Consider the following 25,555-nt stretch of genomic DNA (forward strand, 5'->3'; position numbering starts at 1 on the left):
AGACAGCATGGTTTTGTGAAGGGGAGGTCGTGTCTCACTAACTTGATTGAGTTTTTTGAGGAAGTGACAAAGATGATTGATGAAGGAAGGGCAGTGGATGTTATCTATATGGATTTCAGTAAAGCCTTTGACAAGGTCCCTCATGGCAGACTGGTACAAAAGGTGAAGTCACATGGGATCAGAGGTGAGCTGGCAAGATGGATACAGAACTGGTTCTGTCATAGAAGACAGAGGGTAGCAGTGGAAGAGTGCTTTTCTGAATGGAGGGATGTGACTAGTGCTGTTCCACAAGGATCAGTGCTGGGACCTTTGCTCTTTGTAGTATATATAAATGATTTGGTGGAAAATGTAGCTGGTCTGATTAGTAAGTTTGCGGACGACACAAAGGTTGGTGGAGTTGCGGATAGTGATGAGGATTGTCAGAGGATACAGCAGGAGATAGATCGGTTGGGGACTTGGGCGGAGAAATGGCAGATGGAGTTTAATCTGGACAAATGTGAGGTAATGCATTTTGGAAGATCTAATGCAGGTGGGAAGTATACAGTAAATGGCAGAACCCTCAGGAATATTAACAGGCAGAGAGATCTGGGCGTACAGGTCCACAGGTCACTGAAAGTGGCAACGCAGGTGGATAAGGTAGTTAAGAAGGCATATGGCATGCTTGCCTTCATCGGTCGGGGCATAGAGTATAAAAATTGGCAAGTCATGCTGCAGCTGTACAGAACCTTAGTTAGGCCACACTTAGAATATTGCGTGCAATTCTGGTCGCCACACTACCAGAAGGACGTGGAGGCTTTGGAGAGGGTACAGAGGAGGTTTACCAGGATGTTGCCTGGTCTGGAGGGCATTAGCTATGAGGAGAGGTTGGAAAAACTCGGATTGTTTTCACTGGAACGACGGAGGTGGAGGGGCGACATGATAGAGGTTTACAAAGTTATGAGCGGGATGGACAGAGTGGATAGTCAGAAGCTTTTTCCCAGGGTGGAAGAGTCAGTAACTAGGGGACATAGGTTTAAGGTGCGAGGGGCAAAGTTTAGAGGGGATGTGCGGGGCAAGTTCTTTATACAGAGGGTGGTGAGTGCCTGGAACTTGCTGCCAGGGAAGGTGGTGGAAGCAGATACGATAGCGACGTTTAAGAGGCATCTTGACAAATACATGAATAGGATGGGAATAGAGGGACATGGGCCCCGGAAGTGCAGAAGGTTTTAGTTTAGGCAGGCATCAAGATCAGCGCAGGCTTGGAGGGCCGAATGGCCTGTTCCTGTGCTGTACTGTTCTTTGTTCTATCCCCCTCCCCATATTCCCCAGTCTCTCCCCATGTCCCCTCCCCATATTCCCCACATCCTCTCCCCATATTCCCCACTCTCTCCCCACATCCCCTCCCCGTATTCCCCACTCTATCCCCACATCCCCTCCCCGTATTCCCCACTCTCTCCCCACATCCCCTCCCCGTATTCCCCACTCTCTCCCCACATCCCCTCCCCGTATTCCCTAGTCTCTCCCCACATCCCCCCCGTATTCCCCACTCTCTCCCCACATCCCCTCCCCGTATTCCCCACTCTCTCCCCACATCCCCTCCCCGTATTCCCCACTCTCTCCCCACATCCCCTCCCCGTATTCCCCACTCTATCCCCACATCCCCCAGTCTCTCCACACATCCCCCTCCCCATATTCCCCAGTCTCTCCACATCCCCTCCCCATATTCCCCACTCTCTCCCCACATTCCGCTCCTCATATTCCCCAATCTCTCCCCACATTCCCCACTGTCTCCCTACATCCCCTCCCCATATTTCCCAGTCTCTCCCCACATTCCCCTCCCCATATTTCCCAGTCTCTCCCCACATTCCCCTCCCCATATTCCCCTACTCTCTATAATTCTCTTCATATTCTCCTCCCCAATGTGGGATGTGCTGTTGCTGGAGGAGGAGGAGGTGGTGGGGAAGAGGAATGTAGCAGTGCGGGCGCCGCTGCCCCGCCTGTGCGCCACGATCGGGCGGAGCGGGAGTTGCGCTGCATCGCTGGCTCTGGGCGGGCGGAGGGACGATGATGAACCGGGTGAAAGCGGCGGTCGCTCAGCTGGTCGGCGGCGCGGTTTCCAACTCCAGCCCCGGGAACGGCCCGGAGTCCAGCTTCAAATTCCAGTACTCCCGCCCGGCTTTCCTGCATCTGAGCTGGGAGGAAAATGAGCGAGCGGCGGATCACAGCAGCAGACCCATTCTTACCCCCAGTGAGGGGGACAGCAGGACGAAGCTGCTGCCCTGGGACACAGGCTACGCCGAGTGAGTAAAGAGGAGCTGTGAGCTCTCTGAAATTCAGGAGCAGTACTGGAGAGGGAGAAACTGCAGCAAACTTCCAGTGAACTGAGAAAGTGCTTTCAGTGGAGTTCTCCCTAGAGCAGAGCAGGTTAAGGAGAAATTTAAAGGAGCTGTTGATAACTCTGACTAGTTTTTAATGGATTAAATGAAGACAAACTGTTTGCAGTGGCTGGAGGCTCAGTAACTAGTGGAAACACATTTGAGATAATTGGGAAAAGATCCAGAGTTCTAAATTATTCTATTGAGTTGTTACGATCTGGAATGTGCTGCCTGAAAGGAAACTGGTTCAACAGTAACTTTCAAAACAGTTAAATAGTTTGCAGGGCTTCGGGTAAAGGGCAGGGGAATAGGACCGATTGGATATTGAGCTGTCACAGCTGGTGGGCTGAATGGCCTCTTTCTGTGTCCTGTCATTCTATGATGAGAAAGGCCTGATGTTTCAGACATTGTTTAGTTTTTTTTGGTCAGTATTTGTTGTGAGATTTCGTTCTTTTACAAAAAGTTGAAATCGGCCAATGTGTGCAGATTCACCAGAATAATACTGGGGATTAAAGGGTTAAGTTATGAGGTTGCAGAAACCAGACTTTATCTCCTCGAGTATAGAGGATTGAGGGTTAATCTGATTGAGGTCTGTAAAATGAGTGGGTAGATAGAGAGAAATTATTTCCTCTGATGGGGTTTAATGCAGAACAAGGGGGCATAATCTTTAAATTAGAGCACAATGTACAGGAAAAAAAATAGCCTTGCATTTCTATAGCACCTTTCAGGACCTCAGCATGTCGCAAAGTGCTTTACCGCTAATGAAGTACTTTTTGAAGTGTAGTCATTGTTCTAATGTAGGAAACGTGGCAGCCAATTTGTGCATAGCAAGCTCCCACAAACAGCATAAGCTCATGACCAGGTAATATGAATTTCAGAGGTGGTGATTCAGGGATAAATATTGGCCAAAACACCGGGAAGAACTCTCCTGCTCTTCAAAATAATGGTCATGGGGCCTTTTACATCCACTTGAGAGAGCAGACGGAGTCTCGGTTCAATGTCTCATCCGAAAGATGGCACCTCTGACAGTGCAGCACTCCCTCAGTGCTGCCCCGGAGTGTTAGCCTGGATTTTGTGCTTTTTTTTTGTGCAAAAAGGTGGTGGAAATCTGAAACTCTCTCTCTTTCCACCCCTGCCCAAAAAAAAGAAACGGTGGCTCCTGAGGTGAAAGACCTTTGTTGGTTCAGGGTATCAAAGAACATGGAGCAGTAGAGTTGAGGTAAACACCAGCCATAATCCAGTGGAATGGCAGAATAGGCTTGTGGGGCTGAATGGCCTCCATGTGTGTCTAAGTGCTCAGCTCTGGGAGAGAGAGCGCGAGATGGGAGGAGGATAGTGTTTACTGATACTGTTCTTTCTAATGAGACAGGGAGTATGAATATTGGGGCTGATATTCACACCGGTTTTGATCTCCATTATCGGAAAGGGCAGTGTCACGGCACAGACCAGAAAAGGGGGGGGGAGAAAAGATACATTTGTGTGGCATTTTTTTGTATTTCAGAGAGTTTTGTGTCGAGTGAATGGCTTTGAAATTCCTCAGAAGTTATGGAAGCTGTTCAGTGCACAGCAAGATCCCACAAACAGCAGTGAGATGAATGTCCGTTTTTTCCTATTTTGCTGATGGGCATTGAGGGCTAAATACTGGCCCAGGACATGAGGAAGAACTCCCCTGCTCTTGTTCAAATAGTGCCACCTGAGGGGCAGATGGGGCTTCGGTCTGATGCCTCATCTGAGTGACAGTCCCTCTGATAGCACGGCAACTCCTCAGCACACCACTTGGTGTACCAGCCTGGATTATGCGTTGCGGTCCCAGAGTAGGGTTTGAACCTACAGTCTTCTGACTCAGAAGTGAAACATTTATAAGTGAGTTCGTGTAATAAGTCATCATTATTGTCAGGGCGATACCTTAGAATGTTTAATAAAATGAAGGGTGACTGGTTCATTCATTTAAATGCGCCACATGGTGCGGTATTGAGCCATACAAACAGGACAGGCCCTGAACTGTCTGACCTCAGCCAGTGAATGCTATTATAATTGGTGGTATCAGCCCAAATCAGGGAAGGGACAATTCAGTCAGGGTCCCTGTTCCAATGACACAACAACAACTTGCATTTATGTAGTCCCTTTCAATTTGACACTGAGTCACTTAAGGCGATATCAGGACAGCTGACCAAAAGCTTGGTCAAAGAGATAGATTTTAAGGCACGTCTTAAACACGGAGAGGTTCAAGGAGAGAATTCCAGAGCTTAGGGCCTAGGTAGCTGAGGGCACGGCCGCCAGTGGTAGAGCTTTGGAAATCAAGGATGCTCAAGAGCGCAGAATTTGACAAATTAGAAGATCGTTGGGGCTGGTGGAGGTTACAGAGATAAAGAGGGAGGGGCAGGTACGAGGCCGTGGAGGGAATGTGTGTGTGGATGATTGAACCAACTGGGACAGGCAGAGGTCTGATGACACCCTCAGTCTAATCTCATGCAGTAAGATCATCATTGTGGGTGAGGTGCAGGAGAGCAGTCTCAAATCCATCAATGTAACTCCTTTATTCAAAAAGGGAGGGAGACAGAAAGCAGGAAACTACAGGCCAGTTAGCTTAACATCTGTCATAGGGAAAATGTTAGAAGCTATTATTAAAGACGTTATAGCAGGGCATTTAGAAAAATTCAAGGTTATCAGGCAGAGTCAACATGGTTTTGTGAAAGGGAAATCATGTTTAACAAATTTATTGGAGTTCTTTGAAGAAGTAACAGGTGCCACATCGAAGGTTATTGCAGAAAATAAAAGCTGAAGGTGTAGGGGGTAACATTTTGGCATGGATAGAAGTTTGGCTAGCCAACAGGAAACAGAGAGTAGGCATACATGGATCATTTTCTGGTTGGCAAGATGTAATGAGTGGTGTGCCACAGGGATCTTTGCTGGGGCCTGAACTTTTTACAATTTATATAAATGACTTTGATGATGGGACCAAAGGTATGGTTACTAAATTTGATGATGGTACAAAGATAGGTAGGAAAGTAACTTGGGAAGAGGACATGAGGAGGCTACAAAGGGATATAGATAGGTTAAGTGAGTGGGCAAAGATCTGGCAAATGGAGTAATATGTGGGAAAATGTGAATTTGTCCATGTTAGCAGGAAGAATAAAAAAGAAGCATATTATCTAAATGGTGAGAGATTGCAGAGCTCTGAGATGCAGAGGGATCTGGGTGTCCTAGTGCATGAATCACAAAAGGTTAGTATGCAGGTACAGCAAGTAATTAGGAAAGCTAATTGAATGTTATTGTTTCTTGCGAGGGGAATTGAATACAAAAGTAGGGAGGTTATGCTTCAGTTATACAGGACATTGGTGAGACCGCATCTGGAGTACTGTGTACAGTACTGGTCTCCTTATTTAAGGAAGGATGTAAAAGGAAGCAGTTCCGAGAAGGTTTACTAGACTAATACCTGGAATGGACAGGTTGTCTTATGAGAAAAAGTTGGACAGGCTAGGCTTGTATCCGCTGGAATTTAGAAGAGTAAAAGGCGACTTGATTGAAACATATAAGATCCTGAGGGGTCTTGACAGGGTGGATGTGGAAAGGATGTTTCCCCTTGTGGGAGAATCTAGAACTAGGGATAATTGTTTAAAAATAAGGGGTCATCCATTTAAGACAGAATTTTTTTCTCAGAGGGTTGTGAATCTTTGGAATTCTCTTCCTCAAAAGGCAGTGGAAGCAGAGTCTTTGAATATTTTTAAGGCAGAGGTAGATAGATTCTTGATAAGCAAGGGGGTGAAAGGTTATCGGGGGTAGGTGGGAATGTGGAGTTGGGGTTGCAAACAGTTCAGCCATGATCTTGTTGAATGGCGGAGTGAGCTCGAGGGGCCGAGTGACCTCCTCCTGCTCCTAATTTGTATGTTCCTATGCTGTCAGTGAGAGTCAACAACTGTTGCCCAGACGTTTCCTGATCTGGGAGTTTTTCTGTAGATAGCCTTGATGCGATCACATGGGAGCAGGAGGAGGCCATTCAGCCCCTCCACTATGTTCCACCATTCAGTTTAGATCATGGCGAATCTATATCGTCACTCCATCCACCCTACTTGGTTCCATAGCCCTTAATCCCCTTACCCAACAAAAATCTATCAATCTCAGTTTTGAAATTTTTAATTGACCCCCCGGCCTCAACAGCTTTTTGAGGAAGAGTTTCAGATTTTCACTGTCCTTTCTTTGAGACGTGCTTCCTGACATCATCCCTAAATGTCTCAGCTCTAATTTGAAGGTTATGTCCCTTTGTTCTGGACTCTCCCACCAGAGGAAATAATTTCTCTCTCTCTACCCTATCAAATCCTTTAATCATCTTAAACACCTCGATTACATGGCTCCCTTAATCTTATATATTCAAGTGAATACAAGCCTAGCCTATGCAACCTCTCTTCGTAATTTAACCCTGTTTGCCTCCCTTTGTTTTAATTGTGTTTGCACAATTGAATGAGATCTGGAATGAGACACCTCCCTTTGTTTAACCCCAGACCCAAGCAGCAGCTTGTTTCTGTATTTTTATCACTCCCTTTTCACTTTTGGAAAATCAATAATCAATGGAAAAGTAATAGTGCTTTGAGATAAGTTTTTAAGTGATTGTATCAATGTCTTCCTGTTATTTCTATGGGGTCTTTAAATTGAGCTGGTGATGGGCCAGGTCTAGCACGATGAGATCAGTATTTTCTGGGCATTGCCGAGGTTGAGAAGGGCAGGGCAGAAGATGAGGTAACTTAGAAAGTTGACGCCAATCTTGAATTTTTAATAGCCTGTAGCGCGTAGGAGGAAAGTATGTTAATGGAGTGGGTGACAAATAGGTTCTTGCAGAGACAAGTGTGTGAATCCATTTGGATTGAGTGATCTACTGAGATAATTATTCAAGGTATTTGCATGAGGAAAGTGTTTGTGCCCAGCCCTTTCATTCAGTTGGACGGTTGAAGGGAATCTGATTGATTGGGATGTCGGACCCGGGTGAATGTGTTGGACAGGGCTTATGGCATTGCTCCAATTCAAGCACCGAGCAAATGAGGAAGGATAAGATTCTGCGGCAAAGTATATTGGGTAGATTTTCAGAAGGAGGTGAGTAATTTTATGTTGCAAATATAAAATGCTGGAATTCGTTATGGAAGTGGTAACAGGACACTTAGACCATCATAATGATTAGGCAAAGTCATTCTTATGAAAGGGAATTCATGTTTGACAAATCTATTAGAGTTTTTGAGGATGTAACCAGCAAGGTGGATAAAGGGGCACCAGTGAATGTAGTATATTTGAAATTTCAAAAGGCTTTTAATAAGGTGCCACATGAAAGGTTGTTACAAAAATAAGGGCTCATGGGGTTGGGGGTAATAAGCATGGATCAAGGAAACAAAACAGAGAGTAGGAATAAAAGGGTCATTTTCAGTTTAGCAGGCTGTTATTAGTCGGGTGCTGCCAGCATCAGTGTTGGGGCTTCAGCTATTTACAATTTATATCAGTGACTTAGATGAAGGGACCAAGTGTAATATATTCAAGTTTGCAAAGGGATATAGACAGATTTAAGTGAGTGGGCAAGAAAGTGGCAGATGGAGTATAAGGTGGGGAAATGTGAGGTTATTCACTTTGGTAGGAAGAATAGAAAAAGAGAACACGGTTTAAAATAGTGAGAAACTATTAAATGTTGGTGGTCGGAGGGAGCAGTGTGTCCTTGTACCCAAAAGATGGCAAGTTAACATGCAAGTACAGCAAACAATTAGGAAGGCAAATGGTATGTTGACATTTATTGCAAGAGGGTTGGAGTATTAGACTAAGGAAGGTTTGCTGCAATTGCCAAGGACTTTAGTGAGACCACACCTAGAGTACTGTGTACAGTTTCTTTCAGAGCTTAGGGCCTAGATGGCTGAAGGTAGGCTGCCAGTGGTGATGTGAAGGGAGTCGCGGATGAACAAATGATCAGTGAAACAGTGAGTGCGATGGGGCTGAAGGAGGTTACAGGGAGGGATGAGGCCATGAAAGAATTTCAACACGAGGATGAGAAATTTACATTTGAGTCCAGATTCCTCCAATGTCTCAATGTAGGTCAGCGAGACAGTGATGATTAGTAAGTGATACAGGATACATGCAGTTTTGAATGAGTAGGATTTCCAGAGGTTGGAGGCTGGGATGCTCGACTAGGAGATGAAATCTGGAGATGACAAAGGCATAAATGAGGGTTTCCGCAGCCGATGGGATGGGGCAGAAGCGCATGATGCTGTGGAGGTGGAAGTAAGCAATCTTTGTGATGGAGAGGGTATGGGGTTAAAAGCGTATCTTGGGGTCAATAAGACGCAGAAGTTGCAAGCTATCTAGGTCAGCCTGAGGCAGTTGGCAGGTAAGTGGAGTTTATAGTGTGGGGGTGGGCTAGAGGTTGATGGCTTTGGTCTTCTCGGTGTTTAGCTGGAGGAAATTGCGGCTCACCCTAGACTAGAATTTGGACAGTCTGAGAACACGGAAGGCGATGGAGGTGATAGATGGTTAGTGCTGGTGTAACTAGTGTGAATGTGGATATTAATTGCGTGTCATCGACTTCACTGTATCTGAAGCAATTTCAGATATTTGAAAAGCGTAATGAAGTGATATAGAAAGGCAAATCTCCTCGATTGGAGATAGCCCGAAGGATAGTCTTTGTTTGACTAGGCTAAGAAATCTTTACAGCAATACAGCTGAAAAGCCTCTTCATTAGCTCCTGGTGAGGCTAATTTCTCTATTGTAGAGAGCTCAGAGAGATAGAGTTGACGTGACAGAGGAGTGTTAGCAGTACCGTAATGTATCAGCACGTCCTTGTAATAACTGCTGTCGTCACTTAATTCTTCCATCTGTGAAATTCACTCATAATTCATTCATTCATTCCCTCTGACTCTGCTGTTTGCGATTTCTCAAGTGCTCCTTAAGTATGGATAAATGACAACTTAAAACACCCCCACCATCAGCGTGCATCACTTACTTTGTTTATATTAGGAACCATCCCACTGCTCTGATCGTTTTGATAGGGCAGTGATTGCCAGTGTTCAGTGCTAGCTGTGATCTTCCATCTGAAATTACCACAGTCTACTAAAGCTCTCCTGCAGGCTGGTAAATGTGATTATAGCAACAAAACCATCTGTAGTTCACAGACCTGAACAATTGCTGTACATATCTGTCAGTTATCCAGCAAATTCCCTTTGGGATCCTTTCTCCCTCTCAATGTCCCCCCGCGTCTTTTTTTTAATTTGTTCATGGATACAGGCATCATTGGTAAGGTCAGCATCTATTGCCCATCTCTGGTTTTGAACATGCTGGGCTAAAAATTTGTTTTGGGTGTTCGTGTGAAAAGGGCAGTATCAAGGCTCTGACCTGTCATATGCCCAGCCCAATATTGAAGCTAATGGAACTGAATATGGGGTGGGGCATATAATGGGGAGGCCAATGGGATACTGCCCAAGACGAATTTCTGTGTCACTGACACTGGCTGGGGTACAGTGTGGGGAACAGCTGATCCCTTCCAACCCCCTCCCAATACCTCACCCAAGTACTGACTCTACTTGTGTTGGGCTTAACAGCGAGGCCTAGGTTTTCCACTCAGATGGTGGAAGAGTTGGAGCTATCTCTTGCTCTCACCTCCCCCCCCCCCCCCCCCACCCCATATGTTCCCCCGACCATAGCTGTATTTTCAGACCCAGGGGGGCGGTGGATTGGGGTGAGGTGGGGGTGGGAGTTCATTTCATGTGCAGGATGCAAGCTCCCCCACTTTGCCCAGGGAATCGTGCCAGTCTGTGGGTGGAAATGTGCTGTAGCGGACCTTGGTAGCGAGTTGCCAACCCTCCAGGATAGTTCTGGGCACTGCTGTGAGCAAAATCCCGAGAGAAAAATCATAGGAGCATTTAAAAAAAAAAACAACTTTTCATTTCCATTTCTTTAAACAATCTTGTCCTAAAGTTATAAAAAAAAAATTGGCGATGGGGTAAAGGATCTTTGACAGACAGTCAAGAATCATCCAGTTGGGTAAGGAGGTGTCTGTGTACCGTGAGGATGGATGTGTTGGGCAGCCAATAGCAGGAATGTGGGCGGGTGTTTGGAGTGAGGGGGTCATGTGATGCAACCTTCTGGAACAGTCCAACTGCGTTTTCAACTTAACTAACTATACATTGGCTGTAAAGCACTTTGGGATGTCCTGAGGTCTTGTAACGTGCTATATAAACACAAGTTTTTCCTTCCTTCCCTCCCTCCCTTTCTTTTCTGTCTTTTGCTGCTGACCAGGTTTGATGCGGAGGTTGAGGCAGATCTTTGTATTGGCTCGTCTAGCTGCGTGTAGGAGGTGTTGAGTTAGTTATCAACGGAAAATCAGCTGCCACCCTCCAGCTGTGGGTCTGGTGACAAAAAAGCAACTCTTTAAATAGGTCTGAGAGGTGATGTTGGTCTATTGCAGGCCGTATCTGAGAAATGTCATGACACAGGGTAGCGTGAATAAAAACAACCGTCTATTTTTCTCGCTCTTTCCCTCAGCCAAAGCATCGCAAGTTAGATTCAGATGCGGACGTTCTTTTGACCAATATTGACTAAAGCCTGGCTGCCCGACCCGAACCCGACCAAAGCCGACAACATGTGTCGGGTTCGGGTCGGGTCTGTATTCTGTGCCCAGCATTTGGGTTCGGGTAAGGTTGGGCATTTCAAAAAATGAAAGGACTCGGGGCCCAGATCGGGCCCGGGTTGGGTTTTAATTTTATACCCGAGCCAGGCTTTAATATTGACATCTCTGTCCAGAAAGTCCCCACAATCCAACAACATAGGAGCAGGAGTAGGCCATTCAGCCCATCGAGCCTGTTCCGCCATTCAATACGATCATGGCTGATCATCCACTTCAATGCCTTTTTCCCACACTATCCCCATATCCACTTATGTCATTAATATTTAGAAATCTGTCAATCTCTGCTTTAAACATACTCAATGACTGAGCTTCCACAGCCCTCTGGGTAGAGAATTCCAAAGATTCACAACCCTCTGAGTAAAGAAATTTCTCCTCATCTCTGTCCTAAGTGGCTTCCCCCTTATTTTGAAATTGTGTCTTCTGGTTCGAGACTCCCCAACCAGGGGAAACATCTTAGCTGCATCTACCCTGTCTATCCTTTTAAGTATTTTATAGGTTTCAATGAGATCAACTTTCATTCTTCGAAACTCTATAGAATACAGACCCAGTTTCCCCAATCTCTCTTCATGGGACAGTCCCACCATCCCGGGAACAGGTCTGGTGAACCTTCGTTGCACTCCCTCTATGGCAATAATATCCTTCCTAAGGTTAGGGGACCAAAACTGCTCACGGTACTCCAGGTGCAGTCTAACCAAGGTTCTGTACAATTGAAGCAAGACAACAATGACTTGCATTTATATAGCACCTATAACATAGAAAAATGGCCCAAGGTGCTTCACAGGAGCATTATTGGATAAAAACTGACACCATGTTAAAGAAGGAGATATTAAGAGGGGTGACTAAAAGCTTGGACAAATAGAGAGATTTTAAGGAGCATCTTAAAGGAGAAAAGATTTGGAACTGGAATTCCAGAGCTTAGGTCCTAGATGACTTAATGCACGGCCGCCAGTGGTGGGGCAAAGGGAGCAGACGATGTGCAAGAGGCCAGAATCGGAGGAGTGCTGAGATCGTGGAAAGTTGTAAGGCTGGAGGAGATTACAGAGATGGGAGGGGTGGGGGTTGGGCGAGGTCATGGAGAGAGTTGAACACGAGGATGAGGATTTAAAAGCTGAGCTTTTGCTGCCTTGGGAACCAGTGTAGTTCAGTGAGCACAGGGGTGATGGGACTTGGTGTGTGTTAGGATGTGGGTAACAGAGGTTTGGGTGGGCTTAAGTTTATAGAGGGTGGAAAATGGGTGGGGAGGCCAGGAGAGCATTGGAATAGTCAAGTCTAGAGATAACAAAAGCACTGACCAGGGAGTTTCAAAGTTCTCTCCCCAATCTTAATAGCGAGGCACTCGAGGGATTTGAGCATTTTGTTTTCTCCTTTTCTTGTTTCTCATTCCTATCCATTGCAGCATTCCGGCTCTGTCTGTCGGAGTCCATTCCTTTGCCTGAAGAATTACTTCCTGATATTAGTCCTAATCTTATCTTTCCCCAGTTTGACCCTTGAACTACTGTCAGGATTTAGTTTGAATTAACTTCTCAAATTGACTTTCCTGTACCATGTTTATATCTTATTTTCCTTTCAATCACCTTTTTAGATAGAAAAACTTAAATTTGTGTTTAGAGATACAGCACTGAAACAGGCCCTTCGGCCCACCGAGTCTGTGCCGACCATCAACCACCCATTTATACTAATCCTACACTAATTCCATATTCCTACCACATCCCCACCTGTCCCTATATTTCCCTACCACCTACCTATACTAGGGGCAATTTATAATGGCCAATTTACCTATCATCCAGCAAGTCTTTGGCATGTGGGAGGAAACCGGAGCACCCGGAGGAAACCCACGCAGACACAGGGAGCACTTGCAAACTCCACACAGGCAGTACCCAGAATTTCTCCATGTTTTCCTCAAAATTCAGACATTGTGGCACAAGGGAGCAATCTGGTGGCTTGTTCCTACTGTGCTTCCGGGGCTTAAACATTTAATTCATCTGCCGTGTTAGGTGAACGTAAAAGATTCCCATGGCCGCTATTTCCAAGACAAGCAGGGGAGTTCTCCGCGGTCTCCCGGTCAATAATTATTCCTCAACCAACGTCACTAAGAAACAGATTAATTGCTTTTTATTTCATTGTTGTTTGTGGGAGCTTTCTGTGAGCAAATTGGCTTTCGCGTTTCCTATGTTATGACACTTCAAAAGTACTTGATTGATTAGAGTGCTGTTGGTTGTCTTGAAAGGTGATATATAAATGCAAGTCCTCTCTCTCTGGCACCCACTCTCCAGCGCGCACTCTCTTTCTCTGAAGGCTGCTCCCACATACAGGGTAAATGTTCCTCTGTTCACTCTCCCATTTATTTCCAGTCCCTCATTTATCTGTTTCCCTGGAGAGATAATCAGTTGCAGGCCTGGCTTGTTCTTTGTCCATAAAACATGACAGGTGAGAGTAGGTTACACGTTCAGTTAAACAAGGCCTCCAGTGTTCTGCCCGTGCATTCAGCTGACAGATTCTGTTTAATGCAGGGAGCAGTTACTGTGGGATTAAAGTTTTGTGCATTTCTTTTCTCCGCTCCTTCTCCGGAGTTGCTGGGATACATGGGATACATTATTGTGGGTCGTAGCCACCCCAGTGCAAAGTCCTTGTCAGTGAGTGTCACCAGGCTGCTTAACCTTAAGCTTCCCAGCAAAGCCTGATAGCTAATTTCTGTCTCTCTTCATCTTTGTCTTAGTCTTTCTAATTATCATTTTATCCCTTTCTTTCTCCCCCTTTTTTCTCTCTCCCTCTCCTTCACATTCTCTCTCTCTCTCCTTTGCACGATCCCTTCCTTTCCCTCTCTGGTTTTTTTGCCAATCACAAATCAGTGACCTCTGGTTCTCGACTCTTCCTCTAATGGGAACATTTTCTCCATGTTAACCCTGTCCAGACCCCTCATGATTTTGAACACCTCTGTCAAATCTTCTCTCAACTTTCTCTTCTCTTCTCGAAAGAGAACGGTCCCAGCTTCACCAATCTATCCACATAGGTATACAAAATGATGAATGGCATGGATAGGGTAGATAGGAAGAAACGTTTTCCCTTAGCGGAGGTGTCAATAACCACGGGGCATAGATTTAAGGTAAGGGGCAGGAGGTATAGAGAGGAATGAGGAAAAATGTTTTCACCCAGAGAGTGGTTGGAATCTGGAACACACTGTCTGAAGGGGTGGTAGAGGTAAGAACCTCACAACATTTAAGAAGTATTTAGATGAGCACTTGAAATGCCATAGCATACAAGGCTACGGGCCAAGTGCTGGAAAATGGGAATAGAATAGATAGGTGCTTGATGGCCGGCATGGACATGATGGGCCGAAGGGCCTATTTCTATGCTGTATAACTCTATGACACATAACTGAAGTCCCTCATTGTTGGAACCATTGTCATAAATCTTTCCTGCAACCCCTCTAAAACCTTCCCATCCTTCCTAAAGTGTGGTGCCCAGAATTGGACACAATACTCCAGTTGAGGCTGAGGTGGAGGCGTAGTGGTGTTGTCACTGGACTAGTAACCCAGAGACCCAGGGTATTGCTCTGGGGTTCGAATCCCACCACGGCAGAAGGTGGAATTTGAATTCAATTAATAAATCTGGAATTAAAAGCTAGTCTAATGTTGGCCATAAACCATTGTCGATTGTTGTAAAAACCCATCTGGTTCACTAATGATCTTATGGGAAGGAAATCTGCTGTCCTTACCTGGTCTGGCCTACATGTGACTCTAGACCCACAGCAATGTGTTGACTCTTAAATGCCCTCTGAAATGGTCTAGCAAACCAATCTTTTGTATCAAACTGCTACACAGTCAATAAGGAATGAAACTGGACGAACCACCCGGCATCGACCTTGGCACTGGAAATGACAACGGCAAACCCAGCACATCAGTGCAAAAGATAAGGCTGAAGCATTTGCAACAATCTTCATCCATAAGTGCCGAGTGGATAATCCATCTCGGCCTCCTCCTGAAGTCCCCAGCATCACAGACGCCTGTCTTCAGCCAATTCGATTCACTCCGCGTGATATCAAGAAACGACTGAAGGCACTGGATACTGCAAAGGCTATGGGCCCTGACAATATTCCGGCAATAGTACTGAAGACATGTGCTCCAGAACTTGCCACCTCCCTAGCCAAGCTGCTCCAGTACAGCTACAACACTGGCATCTACCCGGCAATGTGGAAAATTGCCCAGGAATGTCCTGTACACAAAAAGCAGGACAAGTCCAACCCGGCCAATTACCGCCCCATCAGTCTACATTGAATCATCAGTAAAGTGATGAAAGGTGTCAGCGACAGTACCATCAAGCGGCACTTACTTAGCAATAACCTACTCAGTGACGCTCAGTTTGGATTCCACCAGAGCCACTCGGCTCCTGACCTCATTACAGCCTTGTTTCAAACGTGGACAAAAGAGCTGAATTTCAGAGGTGAGAGTGACTGCCCTTGACATCAAGGCAGCATTTGACCGAGTATGGCATCAAGGAGCCCTAGCAAAACTGGAGTCAATGGGAATCAGGAAGAAAACTCTCCGCTGGTTGTTGTCATACCTAGCGCAAAGGAAGATGGTTGTGGTTGTTGGAGGTCAATCATCTAAGCTCCAGGACACCTGGCTGGAAAAATATTTGCATACTAACAGACAGTGCTTGGAGAGACAAAGGACCATGATCACCAGACATTGAAAGTGAGGAAGCTCACATTCCAGGATCCACTCAGCAGGTCTGGCAGCATCTGTGGAAAGAGAAGCAGAGTTAACGTTTCGGATCAGTGACCCTTCTTCGGAACTGACAAATATTAGAAAAGTCACAGATTATAAACAAGTGAGGTGGGGGTTGGGCAAGAGATAACAAAGGAGAAGGTGCAGATTGGACCAGGCCACATAGCTGACCAAAAGGTCACGGAGCAAAGGCAAACAATATGTTAATGGTGTGTTGAAAGACAAAGCATTAGTACAGATTAGGTGTGAATATACTGAATATTGAACATCAGCAAGTGCAAACCTGAAGAAAAACAACCTGAAAAAAACAGTGGGTGAGCAAACTGAACAAACTAAGATGAACTGAAATAAATACAAAAAAAGATTGTAAAAAATGTAAAAAGGAATGCCAAAAAAAAAAGGAAGAAAAAATAACTAAAAATGACTAAAAATGAAAGTAAAGTGGGGGGCTGTCATGCTCTGAAATTATTGAACTCAATGTTCAGACCGGCAGGCTGTAGTGTGCCTAATCGGTAGATGAGATGCTGTTCCTCGAGCTTGCGTTGATGTTCACTGGAACACTGCAGCAATCCCAGGACAGAGATGTGAGCATGAGAGCAGGGGGGAGTGTTGAAATGGCAAGCAACCGGAAGCTCAGGGTCCTGCTTGCGGACTGAGCGGAGATGTTCCGCAAAGCGGTCACCCAGTCTGCGCTTGGTCTCCCCAATGTAGAGGAGACCACACTGTGAGCAGCGAATACAGTATACTACATTGAAAGAAGTACAAGTAAATCGCTGCTTCACCTGAAAGGAGTGTTTGGGGCCTGGGATAGTGAGGAGAGAGGAGGTAAAGGGACAGGTATTACACCTCCTGCGATTGCAAGGGAAGGTGCCCTGGGATGGGGACGAGGTGGTGGGGGTAATGGAGGAGTGGACCAGGGTGTCGCGGAGGGAACGATCCCTTCGGAATGCTGACAGGGGAAGGGAGGGGAAGATGCGACTGGTAGTGGCATCACGCTGGAGGTGGCGAAAATGGCGGAGGATGATCCTTTGGATATGGAGGCTGGTGGGATGAAAAGTGAGGACAAGGGGAACCCTGTCACGGTTCTGGGAGGGAGGGGAAGGGGTGAGGGTAGAGGTGCGGGGAATGGGTCGGACACGGTTGAGGGCCCTGTCAACCACAGTGGGGGGAAATCCTCGGTTGAGGAAAAAGGAGGTCATATCAGAAGCACCGTCATGGAAGGTAGCATCATCAGAGCAGATGCGTCGGAGACGGAGAAACTGGGAGAATGGAATGGAGTCCTTACAGGAGGTAGGGTGTGAAGAAGTGTAGTCGAGGTAGCTGTGGGAGTCAGTGGGCTTATAATGGATATTGGTAGACAACCTATCCCCAGAGATGGAGACAGAGAAGTCGAGGAAGGGAAGGGAAGTGTCAGAGATGGACCATGTAAAGGTGAGAGAAGGGTGGAAATTGGAAGCAAAGTTGATAAAGTTTTCTAGTTCGGGGCGGGAGCAGGAAACGGCACCGATACAGTCATCAATGTACCGGAAAAAGAGTTGGGGGAGGGGGCCTGAGTAGGACTGGAACAAAGAATGCTCGACATATCCCACAAAAAGACAGGCATAACTAGGACCCATGCGGGTACCCATAGCGACACCTTTTACTTGAAGGAAATGCATGGAGTTGAAGGAGAAGTTGTTCAATGTGAGAACAAGTTCAGCCAGGCGGAGGAGGGTGTTGGTGGATGGGGACTGGTTGGGCCTCTGTTCCAGGAAGAAGCGGAGAGCCCTCAAACCATCCTGGTGGGGGATGGAGGTGTAGAGCGATTGGACGTCCATAGTGAAGAGGAGGCGGTTGGGACCAGGAAACTGGAAATTGTCAAAATGACGTAGGGCGTCAGAAGAGTCACGGATGTAGGTGGGAAGAGACTGGACCAGCGGAGAAAAGATAGAGTCTAGATAGGAAGAAATAAGTTCAGTTGGGCAGGAGCAGGCTGACACAATGGGTCTGCCAGGACAGTCCCGTTTGTGGATTTTGGGAAGGAGGTAGAAGCGGGCTGTCCGGGGTTGCGGGACTATGAGGTTGGAAGCTGTAGAGGGAAGATCTCCAGAGGAGATGAGGTCAGTGACAGTCCTTTGGACGGTGGCTTGATGTTCGGTGGTGGGGTCATGGTCCAGAGGGAGGTAGGAAGAGGTGTCTGTGAGTTGGCGTTGAGCTTCTGCAAGGTAGAGGTCAGTACGCCATACAACAACAGCACCACCCTTGTCTGCAGGTTTGATGACCATGTCGGGGTTAGACCTGAGAGAACGGAGTGCCTCAAGTTCAGAGGGGGACAGGTTAGAGTGAGTGAGGGGGGCAGAGAAATTGAGACGACCAATGTCTCGCCGACAGTTTTCAATGAAGAGATCAAGAGCGGGTAAGAGGCCAGGGTGAGGGGTCCAGGTAGAGGGAGAATGCTGGAGGCGGGTGAATGGGTCTGCTGGTCGGGGGGAGGACTCCTGGTCGAAGAAGTGAGCCCGGAGGCGGAGGCGACGGAAGAAGAGCTCAACGTCATGCCGAGCGCGAAATTCATTGAGGTGGGGGCGTAAGGGGATAAAACTGAGACCTTTGCTGAGTACAGAACGCTCAGCATCAGAGAGGGGGAGGTCAGAGGGTATAGTGAATACACGGCAAGGGGTCAGATCAGAAGGGGTGGGGTCAGAGGGAAGTGAAGCGGAAGGAGGATCTGGAGGGGCATTAGTCCCCATCAGCTGCTGGAGCTTGCGTTCCTTAACACCTGAAAGGAAGAAAAAAAGTTTTTTGTTAATGCGTCGGATGAGACGTAAGATGAGATGAAACTGCGGAGTAGAACAGATTTGAGATAAGGTGAGACGGTGCTGCTGGAGAGAGAGGTCCAGTGTGTGCATATGGCGGCGCATAGCACTGAGTGTGGATCTCAGGATGCGGCGAGAGTAGCAGTCCGAGGAACGTTGTATTTCTCGGAGATACCTGTGATCCTGGGTGGTTTCAAAGCATGATGGGTGAAACTGCAGTTGGAATCCACGTGGAATCAGTCGGAGCCGGAGACAGTCACTGAGGAAGGAGATGTGGCTGTGAAAACGGGTTTTGGTAGATACCTTATCAAACACCAGGAGGGAAATAGAAAGCAATGAAGGTGAACAAGGTAAAAGAGACAAACGAAAATCCCGTCGGAGAGAAGAGCAGAACTTCTTCAAGGTAGGCATTCCTGGAAGAGAAGTGGCAGTGAATTAAACACTAAAATAAAAGCAAAATACTGCGGATGCTGGAAATCTGAAACAAAAACAAGAAATGCTGGATTCACTCAGCAGGTCTGGCAGCATCTGTGGAAAGAGAAGCAGAGTTAACGTTTCGGATCAGTGACCCTTCTTCGGAACTGACAAATATTAGAAAAGTCACAGATTATAAACAAGTGAGGTGGGGGTTGGGCAAGAGATAACAAAGGAGAAGGTGCAGATTGGACCAGGCCACATAGCTGACCAAAAGGTCACGGAGCAAAGGCAAACAATATGTTAATGGTGTGTTGAAAGACAAAGCATTAGTACAGATTAGGTGTGAATATACTGAATATTGAACATCAGCAAGTGTTTCAGATTTCCAGCATCCGCAGTATTTTGCTTTTATCACATTCCAGGATGCCTGCTAAGATGGCAGAATCCACAAACAGAAGTAGGCAAACCAGCTAGTCACATGACTAACCTGCTGGGCAACCTGGGGTTTTTGAACTAGCCACAGGACAGTTTGAATTCAGAAGGCTGTTTGAACTGGAACCTGAAACAAGGAAGCCTCTCTGTCTCTTTCTCCCCAAACCACCGGACCCATGGAAGATACGTAAACCTCAAGAGAGAAAAGACTCCTACATCGGAACAAGTTGAAGCGTGAACTGGGCCCCAATAAATTGCAAGACTTACCGGCAACCAGACTCCACATTGAACTTAAAGGACTGTAACGATCAGATATTCCCCTTTATTCCTTCTACCTTTTCTGTCTCTATCTGCGTATGTGTTTATCGCGTATGCATGCTAGCGTGGTCACGTTGCGTATTAGCAGTCGTTAACTGGATTAGAGTTTAAGATTAATAAACTTCTACTTTCTTGTTTAAATCTAAGGAAACCTGTTTGATTTCTTTGCCTTATAATTGGAGCAGTGAACAAGGATTCACCAAGGGAGAGCTAAAAACACGGTGTTTTAAAATTAAACCCTGCTACAGTTAAACCAGGCAAAGGCTGAGAGGGAACCCCTCGACCTTTTCTCACCTGGTCGTAACAACATGGACTGCAGCGGTTCAAGAAGGCAGCTCACCACCACCTTCTCAAGGGCAATTAGGGATGGGCAATAAATGCTGGCCTGGCCAGTGACGCTCATAATCCCATGAACGAATAAAAAGAAAATACAGGTTTATCATAACTTCCTTGCTTTTGTACTGTATGGCTCTATTTATAAAGTCCAGGATCCCGTGTGCTTTATTAACCGCTTTCTCAACCTATCCTGTCAACTTCAATGATTTATGTACATATACCCCCAGATCCTCTGCTCCTGCACTTTCTTTAGAATTGTACCCTTTATTTTATATTGCCTTTCCTCCTGCTTCCAACCAAAATGAATCACTTCATGCTTCTCTGCATTAAATTTCGTCTGCCACTTGTCCATCTGTTCCACTAGCCTGTCTATGTCCTCTTGAAGTTTATCATTATCCTCTTCAGTGTTCATAATACCTCCAAGTTTTGTGTCATCGGCAAATTTTGAAATTGTGCCCTGTACCCCCAGGTCTAGGTCATTAATAAAAGATCAGGTAAAGCAGTGGTCCTAATACTGAACATGGAAACCCCATTGTATACCTTTCTCCAGTCCTGAAAACAACCATTCACCACCACTCTATCACTTTCCTGTCACTTAGCTGACTTTGCATGCATGTTGCTACTGTCCGTTTCATTCCATGCTCTTTAACTTTGCTGACAAGCTTGTTTATGTGGCACTTTATCAAACACCTTTTGGAAGTCCACGTACACCACATCAGCCGCATTGCCCTTATCAACCCTCTCTGATACCTCATCAAAAAACTCACGCAAGTTAGTCAAACACGATTTACCCTTAACAAATCCATGCTGGCCTTCCTTAATTAATCCACATTTGTCCAAGTGACTATTAATTTTGCCCCGCATTATTGTTTCTAAAAGCTTTCCTGCCACTGAAGTTATACTGACTCTCCTGCAGTTGCTGAGTTTATCCTTGCATCTTTTTTTGAGCAAGGGTGTAACATTTCCAATCTCCAGTCCTCTGCCAGCACCTCTGTATCTACCTCCACAATTTACACTCTTACTTCCCTCAGTATCTTTGGATGTGTCTGATCCAGTCCTGCTAACTCATTAACTTTTAATACAGCCAGCCTTTCTAATACCTTCTCTTTATCAATTTTTAAACCCATCCAATATCTTAACTCTCTTTCACTATGACTTTGGCAGAAATTCTTCCTTGGTAAAGACAGATGCAAAGTGTTCATTTTGTACCTCAACCATGCTATCTGCCTCCATGTATAAATCTTTTTTTTTTGGTCCTTAATCGTCCCCATTCTTCCTTTGACCACCTTTTTATTTTTTATGTGCAAATAAAATACTTTTGGATTCCATTTTATGTTGGCTGCCAGTCTCTCATCGTATTTTCTCATTGCTGACCTTATTTCATTCTTCATTTCCCCTCTGAATCTTCTATATTCAACGTGGTTCTCGCTTGTATTATCAACCTGACATCTGTCGTACACACACTTTTCTGCTTCATCTCACTCTTTATCTCTTTCATCATCCAGGAAGCTCTGACTTTGTTTGTCCTTCCTTTCCCCCTTGTGGGGATGTACCTCGACTGTACCCGAACTATCTCCTCTTTAAATGCAGCCCACTGTTCAGTTACAGTTGCCAACATTTAGTTCCGATTTACCCGGGCCAGATCAGTTCTCACCTCATTACCCTCTCCCAATTAATTATTTTTACTCTGGATTGCTTCTTGCTCTTTTCCATAGCCAACTTAAACCTTATGATACTATGATTACAGTTCCCTCAATGTTCCCCGACTGATACTTGATCCAATTGTCAAACCTCATTCTCCAGAACCAGATCCAGCAATCCTCCTTCCTTGCTGGATTGGATACAAACTGAAGTAGAAAATTCTTCTGAATACACTTGAGAAACTCTTCCCCCTCTCTGCCCTTTTCACTATTACTGTTACCCACGTATCAACACAAGCAGAATTTCTTATCCACAGCTGTTAGAAAGGTTTTTAAATTCACTTGAAAAAGCCCTTCAAAACACTCCTGCAGGGGATGCAGAGACCAAGTGGGCCCACATCAGAGACGCCATCTATGACTCAGCAATGACCACCTATGGCAAACGTGTGAAGCAGAATGCAGACTGGTTTCAATCTCACTTTGATGAGCTGGAACCTGTCATAGCCGCTAAGCGCATTGCACTGCTGAACTACAAGAAAGCCCCCAGCGAGTTAACATCCGTAGCACTTAAAGCAGCCAGAAGTGCTGCACAAAGAACAGCCAGGCGCTGTGCAAATGACTACTGGCAACACCTATGCAGTCATATTTAGTTGGCCTCCGACACCGGAAACATCAGAGGAATGTATGATGGCATTAAGAGCGCTTTTGGGCCAGCCATCAAGAAGATCGCCCCCCCTCAAATCTAAATCAGGGGACACAATCACTGACCAACGCAAGCAAATGGACCGCTGGGTGGAGCACTACCTAGAACTGTACTCCAGGGAAAATGTTGTCACTGAGACCGCCCTCAATGCAGCCCAGTCTCTGCCAGTCGTGGATGAGCTGGACGGACAGCCAACAAAATCAGAACTCAGTGATGCCATTGATTCTCTAGCCAGTGGAAAAGCCCCCGGGAAGAACGGCATTACCCCTGAAATAATCAAGAGTGCCAAGCCTGCTATACTTTCAGCACTCTATAAATTGCTTTGCCTCTGCTGGGATGAGGGAACAGTACCCCAGGACATGCGCGATGCCAATATCATCACCCTCTATAAGAACAAGGGTGACCGCGGTGATTGCAACAACTACCGTGGAATCTCCCTGCTCAGCATAGTGGGGAAAGTCTTCGCTCGAGTCGTTTTAAACAGGTTCCAGAAGCTGGCTGAGCGTGTCTACCCTGAGGCACAGTGTGGCTTTCGAAAAGAGAGATCCACCATCGACATGCTGTTCTCCCTTCACCAGCTACAGGAGAAATGCCGTGAACAACAGATGCCCCTCTACGTTGCTTTCATTGATCTCACCAAAGCCTTTGACCTCGTCAGCAGACGTGGTCTCTTCAGACTACTAGAAAAGATCGGATGTCCACCAAAGCTACTAAGTATCATCACCTCATTCCATGACAATATGAAAAGCACAATTCAGCATAGCGGCGCCTCATCAGACCCCTTTCCTATCCTGAGTGAAACAGGGCTGTGTTCTTGCACCTACGCTGTTTGGGATCTTCTTCTCACTGCTGCTCTCACATTGTTCAAGTTTTCAGAAGAAGGAATTTTCCTCCACATAAGATCAGGTGGCAGGTTGTTAAACCTTGCCCGTCTAAGAGCGAAGTCCAAAGTACGGAAAGTCCTCATCAGGGAACTCCTCTTTGCTGACGATGCTGCATTAACATCCCACACTGAAGAGTGCCTGCAGAGTCTCATCGATAGGTTTGCGGCTGCCTGCAACGAATTTGGCCTAACCATCAGCCTCAAGAAAACGAACATAATGGGACAGGACGTCAGAAATGCTCCATCCATCAATATTGGCGACCACGCTCTGGAAGTGGTTCAAGAGTTCACCTACCTAGGCTCAACTATCACCAGTAACCTGTCTCTCAATGCAGAAATCAACAAGCACATGGGAAAGGCGTCTGCTGCTATGTCCAGACTGGCCAAGAGAGTGTGGGAAAATGACGCACTGACACGGAATGTAAAAGTCCGAGTGTATCAAGCCAGTGTCCTCAGTACCTTGCTCTACGGCAGCGAGGCCTGGACAACGTATGTCAGCCAAGAGCGACGTCTCAATTCATTCCATCTTCGCTGCCTCCGGAGAATCCTTGGCATCAGGTGGCAGGACCATATCTCCAACACAGAAGTCCTCGAGGCGGCCAACATCCCCAGCTTATACACACTACTGAGCCAGCAGCGGTTGAGATGGCTTGGCCATGTGAGCCGCATGGAAGATGGCAGGATCCCCAAAGACACATAGTACAGCGAGCTCGCCACTGGTATCAGACCCACCGGCCGTCCATGTCTCCGCTTTAAAGACGTCTGCAAATGCGACATGAAATCCTGTGACATTGATCACAAGTCGTGGGAGTCAGTTGCCAGCGATCACCAGAGCTGGTGGGCAGCCATAAAGGCGGGGCTAAAGTGTGGCGAGTCGAAGAGACTTAGCTGTTGGCAGGAAAAAAGATTGAAGTGCGAGGAGAGAGCCAACTGTGTAACAGCCCCGAAAACTAATTTTATCTGCAGTGCCTGTGGAAGAGCCTGTCACTCCAGAATTGGCCTTTATAGCCACTTCAGGCGCTGCTTCACAAACCACTGACCACCTCCAGGCGCTTACCCATTGTCTCCCGAGACAAGGAGGCCACAGAGAATCCCAGTCTATATCTGGATAATTAACATCCTCCATTATAACTACTCGATAATTCTTGCACCTTTCTGTAATTTCCTTGCAAATTTGTTCCTCTAAATCCTTCCCACTAGTTGGTGACCTGTAGAATACACCCAGTAGTGTAGTGTTGCCTCTATTGTTTCTTAGCTCTAACCAAATAGGTTCTGTCTGTGGCCCCTCTAGGACATCCTTTCTCTCCAGTACTTTAATATTATCCTGAATTAATACCTCTCTTTTATTTCCCTTCCCTTCACTATCTTTCCTGAATACCTTGTCGCCAGGAATATTTAGTATCCAGTCCTGCTCTTTTCCGAGCCAGTTCTCTGTTTTTGGCACAGTGTCATATTCCCATCTGTGTCTGCAGCTCACCAACATTATTTGCCACATTCCATGCTTTCACATACATGTACTATAAACCTAATTTAGAGCCGATTGCCTGGTGGTCACCCATTCCCTCTCTGCCTGCACACCCTTTAACTGCAGGGTGACCACATTTATAAGTGTGCTGTCCACAAAACTCTCAGCCTTGAGGATGCACCGCAGTGACGCCAGCTACCACAAACTCCGAAACCCGGATCTCGAGCTTCTGCAGCTGACGACACTTCCTGCACATGTGGTTGTCCAGGACATGAGGGGAATTTGTGTAGTTTATGAGTTTGTGGAGATCTGCAACAAAATAATGAAGAACAAACTATTTAAAACTTGGGACATTTCACTGGGTGGGGTCTAACACTGGATTTGCCATGGAGGAAGTTTTTTTCCCTCATGAAGGTGAGAATTTTAAGATTGAGGTGTTGCTGGATCAGGAGCCAGTGTAGATCAGCGAGCACAGGGGTGACGGGTGAATGGGACTTGCTGCAGGGTAGGATACGGGCAGCAGAGTTTTGGATAAACTGAAGTTTACGGAGGGGAAGATGGGAGGCCGTTTAATAGTTTCAGCACTTTGCATGGAGAGCAACTCTGGGACATAATTCACCTGTGACTCTGCTCAGTCTACTTGTGACTGATCTAGGCTCCTACCAGCAGCCTCTGAAAAGTCCACACTTTACAACTGTGCAGAATCCAGATGAGCTAAAAACACAGAACCAAGTGATTAAGGACTTCTCTATTTTCCTATTTTTATTCTTCTGCGTTTCAGTTTCCAACTTCAGAATGTGCTTCACTTTCCATTTCTTTACATCACCATTGGTTAAAACTG

The 25,555-nt window shown here is 46.2% G+C and overlaps 1 protein-coding gene across 1 annotated transcript in view; it reads left to right on the forward strand.

Moving 5' to 3' along the window:
• The first annotated feature begins 1,925 nt into the window (after positions 1-1,925).
• The window catches only part of LOC137383990 (protein phosphatase 1H-like), a 55,440-nt gene continuing 31,810 nt past the window's right edge, over positions 1,926-25,555 (forward strand). Inside the window, exons 1-2 of the mRNA XM_068057504.1 lie at positions 1,926-2,279; positions 18,160-18,173. Coding sequence (XP_067913605.1) covers positions 2,044-2,279; positions 18,160-18,173 — 250 coding nt within the window. The 5' untranslated portion in view covers positions 1,926-2,043. The remainder of the gene's footprint in view (positions 2,280-18,159; positions 18,174-25,555) is intronic.

The sequence above is a fragment of the Heterodontus francisci genome, chromosome 25, assembly GCF_036365525.1.
Source record: "Heterodontus francisci isolate sHetFra1 chromosome 25, sHetFra1.hap1, whole genome shotgun sequence".
Taxonomy (NCBI): domain Eukaryota; kingdom Metazoa; phylum Chordata; class Chondrichthyes; order Heterodontiformes; family Heterodontidae; genus Heterodontus; species Heterodontus francisci.